This window comes from Pyrus communis, chromosome 10 (assembly GCF_963583255.1).
Source record: "Pyrus communis chromosome 10, drPyrComm1.1, whole genome shotgun sequence".
NCBI classification, from domain to species: Eukaryota; Viridiplantae; Streptophyta; class Magnoliopsida; order Rosales; family Rosaceae; genus Pyrus; species Pyrus communis.
In genome coordinates this window covers 21,288,588-21,304,073 of record NC_084812.1, presented here as the reverse complement: position 1 = coordinate 21,304,073, position 15,486 = coordinate 21,288,588, and the positions used below count along the sequence as shown (strand labels likewise).

Below are 15,486 nucleotides of genomic sequence, written 5' to 3'. Positions count from 1 at the left end.
CATTCACCGCCAACAACAAACAACCAATAAAACGACGAGAAACCTCTCTCTCTCTCTCTCTCTCTCTCTCTCTCTCTCTCTCTCTTCCATTATCTTGTCGAAAGTCGGACAAACGGCGTCCTTCGCGGCATGGCAGCACCGAAGCACCGTTCAGGTCGATCAACGCCTCTCAGGGACTCTTCCGAGTCCGAGAAAATGGAGGCCACTGGCCTCTGGGACGCCCTCGACTGGACCATTGAGGTCCTCTTCTCTCTCCACTTCTAGGGTTCTTTCTCCATGAATTTTCAATTTTTATTCAAATTTTGTTCCTCCTTCACTTTGAATTTTGTTCGTAATCTTCAATTCCCACATTTTGTTTTCTAATTTTGTTTTACAGCCTGTTTCGCGGTCCATTTCTCGGTCCGTTTCGCATGTAAAATTGGAGTGCTTGCTTGAAGCCGAGCAAGTCCAAGTTGAGGTACATTGGATTATTGTATAATAAGCTGAAATAGTGAATTTTCTTATACTAATAGTTTAATTACAATATAATTCTTTTCTTCTTGTATTTCCAAATTCTCGATTAATTAAGTATAGCTGTGGAGGATTCCTTTGTCATTAATTACAAGTACGAACAAAGATGGATGTAATTTGGTGTTTTCTTTATTAATTAATGGGATGCCGGTGAAGTTTTCTGATATTCGAAATTTACTTTTAGGGGTATGGAGTTGTTCTTGTTAATACGGATGAGGCAGGGACCTTGATAGTGACCAATTTTCGTCTTCTATTCCTGGTAAGTGGTTCATGTGATATTGAAGATGTGCTATTTTCAAGTGCATTTCATTCTGAAGTTTCGTTCTGTTTGTTTAATGCATGCCCCGAGTGAAATTCATGTTTGAAGAGGAGTAATTTTGGTAACAATGAAGTTCATGTTAGTAATGCGGCAATCTAGAGTGAGTTCTGTTAGAAGAGTTAGTTTGAAACAGATGAGATTGGGGGAGCAGAAATTAGATATGTGCGTGCAGATGCTGTTATATTTAAGGTCTGGAATTTACCCCTTGGGCCAATCACCTGAGTGAGTATCTGTGCAATTGGTGCGTATGATGAGAAGGAAGAAGGTGATGGAAAAATTGAAAAACAAAAAAAAGGGAGACAGAAACCTTCAAGATTTATTAATAAAAGGATAAAGAAAAAAGTCTTGTAGTAGCCATTGCATTTGTTAGGTTTTGTACTTGTTTCTGTTACTGCTAGTGAAATTGTTAGCGCATAAGTTGTTTGCGGTTATGAGGAATGTAAAAGATATAGTACATAAATATATATATAATATTCTGCAATATAATGATGTTGTTGGTGTATGTGTTGTTCCCATGTATACCCAAAATAGCTAATTTGATATTCTTACTTTTGTTTTTAGAGTGAGGGAACAAGGAATGTTATTGCGCTTGGCACGATACCGTTGGCAACAATTGAGAAGTTCACCAAAATTGTAAGTTCTAATCTCCATTTATACATTTTTATTGTAGACAAACAAGTCTTGTGATAAACTTGTCTGTGGTGCTCCAATCTCCAATACATTTGTATCTGTAACGTTTCTAAGAGTCTTGCATCTTTGAAGGATTTAGAGATGAAATTAATTGAGGAAAGCTTATGAGATGCCTGGTCACATATTTTTAACTGTGAGTAGTTTTAATATTTTTTTATTAAAAAGAATCATGGGCATGTTTACTTACATGGAAAATCTTTCCGTGTCTTGACTTTCTTGCATTTACTAAAACATGGGTATTGGAATTATTTTAATTTCTGACTTCCCTGTGTTTACTAACTCATATGGAATAAAAAAAAAAGTGTGGGTTCCTCATTATCTGTTATCAAATATCAGAAAAATCAGGAATAATATTAACTATGGGGACTAGTCAATCCCATACACATTCCTTCTTTCCCTTCTTCAATTCATGACTTACCCCATTCCAAGTAAGTAAACATGCCATGTGTCAATACGAAATTGATTACATTTTTAATATCAAGGCTCTCCCCATCCAAGTTCTTTCCAACTCCATCAGGTGTTGTCCTTCATGCTTTCCCAATTCTTTGTTCCACTTCTCAGGTGATCTACCACCAATACGCCAGTGATCTGCCCATTTGACATTCTTTTGCACCATCTATCTCTGCACTCCTTGTCACATTTTTGTTTTGAGAGAATAAATTCACTTCTTGGCGTATTTTGTGAGATGACAGAGCTTTAAGACAGTTCATACATGTCTGTTGGTGATCAGACTCTGTCAATTATTTATTTTTCAATATCGTTTTCACCTGTAGTGTTTCTCTTTGGGATGTGGACATAGCCAGTTCATTGTATTTCTTTGACTTTGTAGGTCGTAAAGAATCAGTCAACCCCTCGTCAATCTGAAAAGAGTCCATCAAGACGACTTCTTCAGGTCATTGGTACGATTTAATATGAAGTACTTATGTAAATTTTTATGAATTCTTTTGTTGTTTAATTGGTTATCATGTGAGATTCAGTATCATTTGAAGATTGTGTTATGAAAAGAGGTGTGGTTTCTATGTTAGATATGTTTGTTAAACAATATAGAAATCCTCAAGACCACTATAGTATTGGTGTTCGTTGCAATGACATTGTTATTTGGCTCACTGCCTCTAAATGTTGTTGGTTTTATACAGGCCAAAGTTCTCCCCCTAGTCTGCTTTGATTTTCTCAAACAGTTCTTATTCACCTTCCCACATATGGCCATCTTGACAGAAGGGATTATGTTAGTTAATTATGACTCTTCATTAATTGATTTTTGGGAGATTAAGATGTTTTATTTAATAAGGTTAAGTTGTGCAGTTGTCTATACTTTGTGCAAGAAAAATTCTCTTTTTAATTTCATAGTCGCTACTGGAGTGGTGGGTCCAAGTATGGCTAGTTGCTCATGGCATCCTTTGCGTTGATACTCATATATTTCAGTAAATATAGCTTGTTAGTCCAGTGATAGGTCTTCTGCGCTTGAGAGAACTAATAGTTTTATGCATTTATACTTCGCAGGTAAAGACATGAGGACCATTGTCTTTGGGTTTCGTCCTAAAACAAGGCAGGTAAATTATTTTTGTGAATACTTCTCGATACTTTTGCATTGTGGTCCATTCTAGTCTATATCTGTTAAAGGTTTTGTATCTTTTATATCTATGGTTTTGCAAATGTTGTGACAAAACTGAACATCACTCTCAAAAACTAATATCATCAATTTAAGACAAACTTTTTCTTTTTTACGTCAAATCGCACTTCATAATATCCCTTGACTGCTCTTCATTAGATTGAATGTTTAATTGATAGTAGTCGTCATAAATAAAGAACACTCGCAGTTTATTATAGCTGAAACTACGTTTAACATATCAGTTGAAAGTGAATACTGATGGTCGGTACAGGGGGATGGACTGTCCTTTGCATGTCATGAAAAGTGAGGCTTTAGCTTAAAATTTTCAAAAAATGACAGAATTTGAGTTATATGTTGGGCAGTCTCACCCATGTTGTGATGGAAATAAATGCAGCTAAAGCTGCAACCAGTAACAGCTGAAGCCAAATTGGTTACTGCTATTGGCAGCGTCATTGCCAGGGCAGCACTTCTGGATGTCTGGACCACATGTGTAGAAAAAAAAAGTATTATCTATAGAGTACATAAACAATTAAACTTGAGAGATTAAGCGATTTATGTACTTGCCTTTCTTGTGTCTATACTTTATGCCCATAACCTTGAAAGAATCTTACTGGTGTGTAAAGGTTTTCAATATCATGGTAAATTATTAGTTGCTTATTGCATTTGAAGTTGTGAACAGTTGTCTAACATGGGTATTTAAAAACAAAAAACTTGCAGAGACGTGCAATATTTGATGCATTAGTAAGGTGTACAAAGCCAGCAAATCTGTGGGATCTTTATGCTTTTGTGTCTGGACCATCCAAATTTTTTAACACCAGCCCAAAGGTGCGGTTACTAAATGAGTATCTTCGGCTTCTTGGAAAAGGGTTCCAACGACCATCGATGGATATGATTGAAGATGGTTCATTCACATTTTCTAATGATTTGTGGAGAATAAGTAGTATAAATTCCAGCTATATAATGTGCCAGAGTTATCCATTTGCCTTGATAGTTCCAAAATCCATAACGTAAGAGTTTAAGATCCATCATTTCATACTTCTGCCCTAAGTTTTTCCAGGTTTAATGAGGCTTACTTCATTCCTTGGAACTACACAACTAATAATTTTTTTCATGGTTGCCGATGCTAGTGATGAAGAAGTACTCCAAGCTTCCAACTTCCGAGCAAGAGGTCGCTTGCCTGTAGTTACATGGTGTGATCCAAGTATGCAAAAAGTCCTTTTGTTGCTCTGTTTGTTGTATTATTCATCCCTTTTGTCCTTACGTTCTTGGCAACTTACAGAAACTGGAGCAGTTCTTGCACGCTCATCCCAACCCTTAGTTGGTCTCATGATGAATATGAGGAGGTAATATTATCTATCTTTTGAAAATGAAATCTCCTATCACCTTTTGCACACACAGAGAGTAGATATGGTTGACATCTGTCAATAGGACAACCCGGTAAAGGAATGATATCATACATATATAGTTTACTTTTAATTCTTGGAATTTAAAGCACCTATATACTATCCTATATTGTGCATGATTTTTATGAAATTGGTGTTGATCGCATATTCGCATGCATTAACTTGTCTGCAGCAACACAGATGAAAAGATTGTTGCTGCACTTTGCACTAAGCTTGCTGGTACAAGAGGTAAACGGAGGTAAGTGATAATTTTTCTTCAACTTGTTGCTTCGAACTTTTTTCAGTGTTACTTTTTCACGTTCAGTTATTCTTGTTGCATCTACTTATTAATGACTTTTATTGCTAATGGGTCAATGTTGCAAAGCAACAAACATTAATGTGTTTCAATAATAATAACAAAAAAGAGCACATTCTCTTTTATGTTGTTTCATTTCAGAATGTTTATATTTTGTGATTTAAGTAAAAATGTTTGGTTTTTTCTACATCTTCCAGGAAATTATATATAGCTGATGCAAGACCTCGAAAGAATGCTTTAGCTAATGGTGCTATGGGAGGTGGCTCTGAGTCATCTTCAAATTATCTTCAATCTGAGGTATCTCTAAGTTATGGATTTTTTATTTATGCATCTGTGGGTGTGTAATATCAAAATTATATAACTTTAACATACTATTTATTTTTGGGGGGTGTATCAGATAGTTTTTTTTGGGATAGACAACATACATGCGATGAGAGAGAGCTTTGCCCGACTCAGAGACTACTTAGACACTCATGGTGCAGCTTCTTCGGATGGAATGTCATCTTTCTTGGTTAGTTTTTATATCTTATGAATATCTGGGCTTTTTATTTGTGTTAAATTGTGCTTCTCTAAGTTTTTATATTCTGATAGCATAGCTATAAAGTATGTTGTATTTGTTGATCAAAGCTACTCTTTTTTTGGTCAAAGATCAAAGTTTCTTGTATTGATGGGTAGAGTAAGGATTTGAGAGCTGACCTCATATCAGGTCTACATGTAAAACTTTATTTAATTATGGTTTTTAAACTCCGCAATAAGTATGGTTGATACCAAATGGGAGTTATTTATAATATAAAAGAAGGCGTCAATTCTAAAAGTAGATGGATTATATCTGAAAGTGAAATGGAAGTACTTTTGAAGAACTCAGAGGTTGTGGACCTGTGGCCCCATGTGTCTCAAAGTGTCTTTTCCAACGGGTCCTAAGGCTTGCTAAGAAACAGGGAATGTGAATATTTTTCTTTTGAGAGGAAAAAAATTTATTAGATAAAATTTATAGTGGTGAAAGATCAAGTTTGTTATGGCCTTTTTCTTGATCAATAAATAAAAAAATGTTATTTGATGTGGGAGATAATTTATGTTTTTTACTTGTTAATATTGACAGAGAAATGGTGGATGGACGTGGGGTGGAGGCAACCTTAGCAGTATGTCTGCTTCAGTGTCAACTTTGGGGGACAGTGGTTGGTTAATACATGTTCAAAGTGTCTTGGCTGGTTCTGCTTGGATTGCTGCTCGTGTTGCTTTGGAGTCGGCATCAGTGCTTGTACATTGTAGGTAAGGTCTATTATATTTGTACTTTATCAAACTGGCTGTTTCAGTTTTTCCATTTTTCTTTTTTCTTTTTTTATCAGTCCATTTTTGGTGTTTTAACCTCTAAATTTGCAATTCTTTTGTTTAGTGATGGATGGGACAGGACCACTCAGCTGATTTCACTTGCCAATTTGTTGCTTGATCCATACTATCGTACTTTAACTGGGTTTCAGGTATCTGCTGGATATACTTGGAAAGATACCCTGTTTTGTGATGCTAGTTTTTCTTCGATTTCATGGGTATATGCATTATTTTGGAAAAATATGGAAAAACCTGTAAGAGGAACACATTTATGTTAAAAGGAGTGCATTTCTTTTTCTGTTCTGGGCCTTCTGGAGGTAGTCCTTCTGCACTTTTGACACTGGAGTGTCAATTGCACTGCAGGCATGAACAGCTGCTAATTTTTATTTTATCAACAAATGGTTTTGTATTTAGTGAGGTTTAGGGGGATTTAGAGTGGTACATTAAAGTGTGAATTCTAAGTCGAATCATTAACTGTTTTTTAGAGCTAATTACAAAATACATCCCTGAGGTTTGGGGTCACTTCAAAAATGGACACAACCTTTCCATTTCTTTAACACTACTACCTAAAGTATTAAAACACTTGTGTCTAATTGTCTAGGCCTCTGTTAATTCCTTACGTAATAGGTGGGGGTCCCATTTGTAGAAGGCAATCAGACCACACCCAGAGATTTTTTTATCACCTGATTTCAGTCAGACACAAGTATGACTTGAAGTGTTTTAGTTTAAACATGTGGTTGTTGACGGTTGTCTGTCTTTTGACTCACAATTTTCCTTTTTGATTTTGAAGTGACTATAAAATATTTTAATTATTTGCTTTGATGCAGGCACTCATTGAGAAAGATTGGCTAGCATTTGGTCACCCATTTGCAGATCGAGTTGGCATGCCAGCAGGAAGTGGCAACATGCCTTCTGAATTAACAAGGCAGTACTCTGCTCCGAATCTCCAATCATCACCCAGTCGCCAGTCAGCATCTCAAGCGCCTTCTCATTCACAGAATTCAAATAACTATTCTCCCATATTTCTGCAGGTGTGCCTTTTTATATTGGTACATAATTAGTGCATTAAAATTCAACTCACTATTCTTATACTTCTAAGCCAAAAAAGAACTCATTCATCATATTAACAAATATCAATTGATTCACACAAATGGAACACAATAAAATCAAGGATTCATCTTCAAGTTTTATACAGGCTTTCTTCTTCTTCATCGTCCTTGTGGTGTACTAAAATTTTCTCATGTGATTTACTTCTACTATCAATTTAGTTAAATGTTCAATTTTCATCATTTTGTGTAACTTGGCAACCACGTGTGTCATGTATATGGGCATTTTAGTATTTTTATGTCCAATCCCACAATCACCTGGAATCACGATAATTTCACTCAAGTAAACCCAAAAAATCTTTGTTTCAATTCTCTAATGCACCCACAAAAGTTGTTTCATATACCAACTTATAAGTGAGATTGGATAGAGGAAGATAATGCTCTTGAACGTGAAGCCCACGTGGATGCCAAGTTATACGAATTGAAGAAAATTGAACACTTGACCAAAGTTGGTTTCTTAAATAAATCATAACGGAAAAATTGACAAAACTTGAACCATGGCACTTAAAGTAACAATTACCATAAACCACAAGGATCATTTGTGACGTTTGGCCTTTTCAAAAATAGCCAATCTGACCCCTCTTTAAAAGGAAGTTGCAAAACACCCCAATCATATCCTTGGCCGTATCCACCTCGTGTCCTCAACATCCGTATTCAACAGATAGTCGATTTTACGTAATCAAGGGGTATCCGAGTCTGATACTCCCAATAACCCCAAAAAAACAGAGTACCCATGCAACATTGGTTACAATAAAGTACAACCTGTGCAATTCTATATGTTTTTGAGGTTCCTAGTTAGAAATGCATCGTTTGTTTGTTATTTCATGTTGTCTTGTGGGTAAATAGGAGAAGCCACGCTTATTAATTGAGAGATGTAAGAGTTACTGTCAATAAGCAATCAAGTATTACCAAAATTGTCAAAGAAATGTTACTACTTCTCTGTTGAATTTCTGCAGCGGTTCACTCTCAGTCAACTTACATTTTTTCTGTCAAGTTTGTCCTTTCCACTTGAAACAACGCCAAGTGCTTAATTTTGAGGAATGGTCTGAGATTTCGAACATGTTGCACCAGAACTTTTTTTTTCTTTCTTTTCTCTGCTGTATAGTCACTAATCTTATGCTTTTCTGATGCAGTGGGTTGATTGTGTTTCACAATTGCTGCGGATGTATCCTTTTGCTTTTGAGTTCTCTTCGGTATGCATCCTTCTTTCATAAGTGCACTCATTTTTCTTTTGTTGATGAAACTGCTCACGAATGCAGTTGAATGTGTCATGGAACAACTTTATCTGTTTTTATAATCTTCCTTTGTGGTCAGGGAACAATACCTCATTAAAGTTTCTACTATTTTTTTACAAGGCATTTCTGGTTGATCTATTGGACTGTGTTCTATCGTGTCGCTTTGGAAACTTCTTCTGTAATAGGTAAGAAGTTTGAAATAAAGCATGTTTTGCGTCTCTTCTCGAAAAACAAGTTGACCGTGCAAAAGTTATTTGATAGAATAGTTGACCCAGAGACTTCTGACGCAAACTATTATTCAAGTACTAAAAGTACTTTTTCCCGATTGCTTATGTATTTCAGTGAAAGGGAGAGGCAGCTATGTGGTGTACCTGAAGCTTGTGGATGCATGTGGGCATATTTGGCTGATTTACGTGCTTCACAGGGAAGTTCTCATGTGCACTATAACTACTTTTATGATCCATTAAAACACGATGGTCCACTGTTACCTCCAGCAGCAGCTTTAGCACCAACTCTCTGGCCTCAATTCCATCTTCGTTGGGCTTGTCCCTCAGAGGTTCAAACTGGAGGGGTTGAAGCTCAATTTAGACAAATGGATGTTAAGTTCTCTGAACTACAAAAGGTAATAATTCTTACTTCTGGATTCTGGCTTCTAAAATTTTTCCTCTAAATTCCCTTCTCTAGTCTTATTCTAAGGGAGGGAGCGTTCTTGATCTTTGTGTAGGGCTTGCGCCATGTTGTATCTGGCCTATTTAATAATTACGTCGTGTTTAGGTTGCCCCATTTTTTTGGGTAATAGAAATTCAAGAATAAGGCTCTCTTTGGTCTCCAGGAAAACTGAAAAACCAACTGATCAAGATTCTAGCTAAACTGCAACAAGAATGCATACAATCTGGATTAGGAAATGAAAATAAAAACAATTTGAAATATTTGTGGTTAAATCTTTTATTCATAATGTCTGTCAGTTGCCATTGATCATCATGTCAGCCAAAACTTTTTACTGTAGATTGTTATTTGTGAAATTGAGCCCAAGTGGCTTTTCGGCATCTTTGCCATTCTTCATGTCAATATGACATGATTATTTTATTGCTTGGATTGTAGGTCAATTATTTGGTAAATCAACCTGAATATAATGTGTACTTGTGTCAAGCAGGTCAATGATGTTGATCTAAACATTTTAAAGGCCAACGAGGGATTGGTATAGTTGATAAATTTTTGTTTATTGGCAAGCCTTATATGTTTGTGGAAGATGGTGGTTTATGTTTCGTACATCTCTGATCGTTTGTTTCCCAAAACTTAAATGGCACGTTACCTTTGCTTATGCGACTTGAATAATAAGATTTTACACTGGCTCTAATACTCCTTGCAGGAAAAAGAAATGGCAGAAAGGAAAGCTAAAGAAATCGCCACCATGATGGAATCATTAACCGCAGAACTGCAAAATGAGAAGCAAGTTAGCAGCTCAGTTAAGCAGATGGCCACGAGGGCAACCAAGGAAAGTGAGGCCATAAAGCGAGCTGTACAATCACTGGGATGCAAGGTCCACTTTTCAAACAGCGGAGATTGCACCGTTGACATCGAGAGCAGCCAAATTGAACCTTCGCACAAGTCACCTTACTATTTAAAAAGAGAAGCGGATGGCACCGTGCAGCGCGATGAGAAATCAGACCTCTCTGTTTCGATCACAGTTATGGCAGATGATGATGCTTCCAGCAACCCAGTCGGCCGAGTATGTGAAACGTTATGCCCGTTACGCATGCAAGGTGGGGGCTGCCGGTGGCCAGACGCTGGTTGTGCTCAGTTGGGTAGCCAATTTCTCGGACTAAAGGCTAACTACGAGGATTTTGATAAACTTGCTATTTACGATGGCTATTTCCAGCCGAAATAATAGTATCTAAATTTGGAGCATGGGAGATTATATTCACACACCCCAAATTACTTCTCTCACACATTTTTAATTTTTTAATATTTTCTAACCTCACTACTCCCGCAACGTTGGAAATTCCCATATAGAGTCCAAAGTTTCTTATAGGATAGTTCCAAGATTTTTGGTAGGATGCCCTAAAGTGAACACGAGAGGGACGACGAAGGACGGACCGATAATATGAATATGGGTCTCAAGATATATTGTACAGAGGATGTAGAATTAGCTGAGGAGTGAGGATCCTTCAATGGGTTTGCCATAACAATGTGGTTCAACTTTGCTTTTGATGAGAATCGAACCTAAAACCTCTTACTTGCAAGTGAAGAGGAACACTACTATATCGTAGTACTAAGTAGCTCATTACATTTTTGGTTGGTGCTTGTACGGTTAATTGTAAATGCGGCAATTTTATCTCCTAAATGAGGTTAGTATTTGAAGGCGGCAATTTTATCTCCTAAATGAGGCTAGTTATCGAGCCGATTTATGTATTGTAACGTTGTTTTTGCCAGTAATGATGCATACCAGGACTCCGGATGCAATAAAATTTTGCTTTTAGTGAAAATCCAGACCGACTTAAATGATTTTGTAATTGTTTGAATTGAGCCCCCTTTTTTAGCCAAATATTCATCCCCGTGTGAATTGTAAATGTGGTGTACGGGTGCCATGTCGATCGATTCGTGTGCGAAAGTAGCGATTTGCCGAACCGGTGACGCTCAAAATCGCGATTACATTGTATCAACGACTCGCAGAATGCATTTCGATAAGAACCCTGTGCATTTATCTTCTCTTAATTGGGGTAGCATTCCCAAAGTGAAATAAACCTCCTTGATTTTAGCCCTTTAATTTTCCACCCACTAACATTATTTTGATTTCACAATCCTAAATCAGAACCCCAACTCATGAACACCCCCTACCATCGTTGATGCACGGCCGGCGAGCGTTGCACGCCATCGGTATCTGTAAAACACGAAACTCCACCATTCAATGGGAACTATGAGGCATAAGCGTAACCTAACTCTAATGCAATACTCTAACACCCATCCACTGATATTTACTCAAACTTTCAGCTCTGGTGTACCAAACAAAAATGAAACAGCTAGATACAAAAAACGTAAACTCGCGTGATGATTGTCAAGAACTGCTTGAAAACAGGCGATCACATTTGTAATCCCATTAGTCATTTTAGAAAAGACTTGCTATTAATACACTCTGTTTACATTTACAACTAAAGAAATGCTTTACCAGTTACACGCCTGCTTCCTTGTTTTCTTCACAGCCGTTCACATCTACATTAAACCGGCCTTACCCCGCTTGCTTCCTTGCTTTCTTACTACATGATTTTGCATTCACAACAAAACCAACACCCATACCTCATCTGCTTCATCGCTTTCTCCGACATACTCTGAAGTTTCCTGAGAGAAATTACACGTCGATGCAAACACAAGGGGAACCACAGAAACAGGAACTCTGACATACTTATCGGACCATCGAGTGGACAACCAGTATTTCGTATTAAATTACATTGTACTTCCCAAACACCGGAAGGAATGGCTCCATATGCATTAAATAATCCTTCCAGTCTGATCAATCAAAGTGCCAACTTGTTCTCCACATAGAGCTCTTGAAATATTTCCAGGTTCCAGCAGATTGAAAATCACAACTACAGAGAAAGCACATTATTTTTAGTTAAATGACGGTTTAACATTTGCTAAAATATGTGCACTTAGGAAAGAATGAGACCAACCCGGAATTCGATTCTCTTCGCAATATGTTAATGCCATGGCATCCATGGAGGTATTACTGCTAGGAACAACCTCCCTATAGCAAATTATATCAACATTAGCACTGTTGCTACCAGGATGAGAGTCATATATGCCATTCAAGTTTGTGCCCTTGACGACTGCCTCTGCATTAACTGACACCAGAATAAAATAATTATATAATATTATATTAAAAAAATATATATATATATATATATATATATATTTATTATATAGGTTGATAGATGAAATAGAAAAACAAAGGAAAAAAGAGCATAGAGAAAAATAAAATAAGTAGAATACAAAAGAAATACATAGGGGGCAGGGTAGACTCCTACTCTCAGATGCTCGCAAGGCTGCTGCAGTATCAGTTGTGAATAGATAATTTCCAGTGCCGGCACCAGTACCACCAAATATAACAACTCTTCCTTTCTCAAGATGTCGTATGGCTCGAAGCCTGTTATATGGCTCAGAAACCTCTGGGATTGTTAATGATGTTTGAACACGTGCCTGAAGACCCACCTTCTCCAAAGCTGATTGAAGTATTACAGAATTCATAACTGTTGCCATCATACTGATGAGAAATCAACGTTAGAGAAACAGCATGCATTTACCAATTCAGATTTTATAAGTACATTGACTTATTTATTTGTAAAAGAAGTTGAGATATAACTGCAAAGATGGAAGCAAAGAAGGGATTTTATTTTTCTGGACTGAAGTAGACACAGGATTCAGACTAATAGATATTAGCGACCCCTGCAAAACTTCTGCACGGACAGCCAGAATATGTGAAACCTAGCAAACCCAGCAATTTTACAACCAAGCCTAAAGATCCACAGAGGCCACTAAACAACACGCTCGAATCAAAAGCGCGGCTCCCTTTAAGTACCCCAACCTAGTTTTGATTATGTAACATTGTATTTGACTACTGACCAAGTTGACAGAATAAAATTTGGAAATAAAAGTAACAACTAAACCGTTACGACACCGTCAAAACTAGAAATTTGATGTGTTGCTTATTGACCATTGGAACATAATGAAGATGATATTCAAGCATTATAATTGAACAGAAGTAGACCACACAAAGAAAAAAAATTTGGACATTACCCAATATGGTATGCTGTAGACCTATCCAATCCAGTAGAAGACACCCATGTCTCTCCACAAAAGACATTACGGCCTCCGACAACGATTGCTACCTTTAGAAAGGATAGAATACAAAACACTAAGTTATGACACAAACCAAAACATTACAAGGTACTGGAAGCAGAACCATTGGTAAAAAAGAAATACAAGTTCAGGAAATACCTCCACTCCAAGGTGGCAAGCTCTTGCCACTTCCCCAGCAATCTGCATTGCTACCTAATTACGGAGAGAAGCAGGTCAGCTCATTTATTCAGCACAAATAATCTAATATTATAAAACTCAGTAGCGTATTAGCTAAAACTCGCACCTTGGGGTCAATACTCTGGCAGTCCCCAGCTAATGCAGCACCACTAATTTTAAGCATTACTCTTCGCCATTTTAGATTTGGCATCGACTTGGCTTTCAGGTTGTTTCCAAAAGCAGCGCTGCCTGGCGTGTATCTGCCAACAGAAATATCTGCCGCTCCATGAGATGTTTTGTTTGTGAAAAGAAAACCAATAATCATTAACCGAACACACCCGACATGTCATTTTTACTCATATGAACAACAAACCCTATAAAGTAGTTCCACCATCATATACAACCAGTAACAATACCGAAACATGGAACCAATGGCAATGACTTTATTCCGGCGGGCGCACTTTTTAAAAGTCCAATGGCACAAATATATCCGATTCATGACATGAACAGAAGCAAACACTAACTAGAGAAACAAGTTCAACCAGTTTTGTATATTTCACGTTCTCATGGTTCACCCAAAATTAAAAACCTAGCAGAGCAAAGTTTCTTGGATTCAACCAAAAACTTGAACCATATTTATTACTACAATTTACAATACCTCTTCAGTTGCTTAGCCACATTACCACCGGCTCTGCCCACGCTGCGCTCCTCGTCCGAACCACCGCCACCTTTCGCAGCAACGGAACTCCCTAAAATGACCTCAAGCTTCTTAAACCAATGCCAGTGACTGGCACCCAACCCACTACTAGTAATCCTCTGCAGCTCCACCTTGTACCTTTTCTTCAAATTGTCAATCTTATTCTTACACTGCTCTACCGTCTTGTACGCCGACTTATTGGCACCGCCGGTCCCACACCGCTCGCTGAGCATCTCCGCCACCTCCTCCCAGTCCCTCCCCCGCAGGTTTCCCCTGTTCAGCTGGTTGAATTTCTCGGTGTAAGCTTCTAGAAGGCACCCGATGGCAGTGTCGCTCCACTCCTCGCGGTCCTTCCGATAGTCACCTCGCTGCGATGCCGTTTCGGGCCCGCTGGACGACTCGGCTTCGGTGGTGCTGGTGGTAGGGTTAGGGTTAGGGTTAGCGGAGGAAGATTTGAATCTTTTATTGTAGTAAGAGCTCCGTTTAGTGTTGGAGTTTCGGGTCGGGTTCGGACTCCGATCAATGTCGTCGGGGAAGGGTGGGGGGAAAAAATTGCCGTTGTTGGCAGCGGCGGCGGAGTCGATGGTGTCGCCGGGGCGCGTTGGAGCTGGGAGGTGAGAGGAGGCGTCGATCATCGGGAAGTTGTCGGAGGAAGCCATTAGGGTTAGGGTTTGAGATTGATGAGAGAGACGGAGACGACGGCGTTTGAGGTTAGTGACGGAACGTTGGAGATGGAAACGGAAGGGTTAACAGGGTTAGGGATTCGGTCACTTGGGAAATTGTGGCACTGTCATCAGTCTGTAACGGTTCTTTGACAGAACAATATAAATCAGTCTGGTAATGGTTCCGTCAGCTCCGCCAAACGTCTGGTTACACTTACACATTTATTTTGTTGAGAAACGTCAAAAGTGGGACCCTGTAGCTCTTAATGTTTTTTTTTTTTCACTATGTTTATACTCTGAGAATTGTTATTGACACTCTAAAAATCTCATTTTCACTCCAAACTTTCTATAATTAGTAAGAAAACTACACTTATGAAGAGTATAGAATGAGATTTTTGAAGTGTTAATAATAGTTCCCTATATTGTTGGTACGAAAATTAATATTAAACAGTAAGACCATTATCAAAAAAGCATTATCAAAAAAGATGTTAAATTTTAAATATAAAATTTAAATTTGACAATTTATGTGGCACTTTGATATCTTTTAAAGTTCTGTTTCTATTCGATATGTCAAACTTTTAACATAAAATAAAAATTCATATTTATTTTATTTGCATTGGTAAT

General features: G+C 37.8%; 2 protein-coding genes across 3 annotated transcripts; one reads left to right on the top strand and one right to left on the bottom strand.

Moving 5' to 3' along the window:
• Positions 1–10,478, top strand: LOC137748522 (phosphatidylinositol-3-phosphatase myotubularin-1-like). Of its 2 annotated transcripts, XM_068488686.1 has the most exons (19): positions 1–240; positions 377–457; positions 695–769; positions 1,391–1,462; positions 2,349–2,418; positions 3,020–3,069; positions 3,846–4,135; positions 4,256–4,329; positions 4,408–4,471; positions 4,704–4,769; positions 5,024–5,123; positions 5,224–5,337; positions 5,926–6,095; positions 6,220–6,304; positions 6,980–7,183; positions 8,392–8,451; positions 8,614–8,678; positions 8,836–9,115; positions 9,863–10,478. In XM_068488686.1, the coding sequence occupies exons 1-19, from the start codon at positions 130–132 to the stop codon at positions 10,379–10,381; spliced, it is 2,550 nt and encodes an 849-aa protein (XP_068344787.1). In that variant the 5' UTR covers positions 1–129; the 3' UTR covers positions 10,382–10,478. The 2 variants fall into 2 exon arrangements, with proteins under 2 accessions (XP_068344787.1, XP_068344788.1); XM_068488687.1 differs by lacking the exons at positions 1–240; positions 377–457; positions 695–769 and having other exon boundaries at positions 1,405–1,462; positions 2,349–2,411.
• Positions 10,479–11,545: 1,067 nt separating this feature from the next.
• Positions 11,546–15,118, bottom strand: LOC137748359 (uridylate kinase PUMPKIN, chloroplastic-like). Its single transcript, XM_068488504.1, has 7 exons — positions 14,162–15,118; positions 13,631–13,763; positions 13,486–13,539; positions 13,285–13,376; positions 12,516–12,751; positions 12,162–12,332; positions 11,546–12,077 (listed from the first exon to the last, which is right to left on the bottom strand). Exons 1-7 carry the CDS (start codon positions 14,857–14,859, stop codon positions 11,980–11,982), a joined length of 1,482 nt encoding a protein of 493 aa, XP_068344605.1. The 5' UTR covers positions 14,860–15,118; the 3' UTR covers positions 11,546–11,979.
• Positions 15,119–15,486: the final 368 nt, after the last annotated feature.

What these genes read in the sequence shown, in the direction of transcription:
- LOC137748522 (XM_068488686.1), top strand. Translation starts at nt 130, where the DNA reads ATGGCAGCACCGAAGCACCGTTCAGGTCGATCAACGCCTCTCAGGGAC. An exon ending in ATAGTTCCAAAATCCATAAC is followed by an intron (nt 4,136 to 4,255) that starts GTAAGAGTTTAA and finishes TGCCGATGCTAG; the next exon opens with TGATGAAGAAGTACTCCAAG. An exon ending in ATGGAATGTCATCTTTCTTG is followed by an intron (nt 5,338 to 5,925) that starts GTTAGTTTTTAT and finishes TAATATTGACAG; the next exon opens with AGAAATGGTGGATGGACGTG.
- LOC137748359 (XM_068488504.1), bottom strand. Translation starts at nt 14,859, where the DNA reads ATGGCTTCCTCCGACAACTTCCCGATGATCGACGCCTCCTCTCACCTC. An exon ending in AGCCTTGCGAGCATCTGAGA is followed by an intron (nt 12,333 to 12,515) that starts GTAGGAGTCTAC and finishes TTCTGGTGTCAG; the next exon opens with TTAATGCAGAGGCAGTCGTC. An exon ending in CGAAGAGAATCGAATTCCGG is followed by an intron (nt 12,078 to 12,161) that starts GTTGGTCTCATT and finishes CTTTCTCTGTAG; the next exon opens with TTGTGATTTTCAATCTGCTG.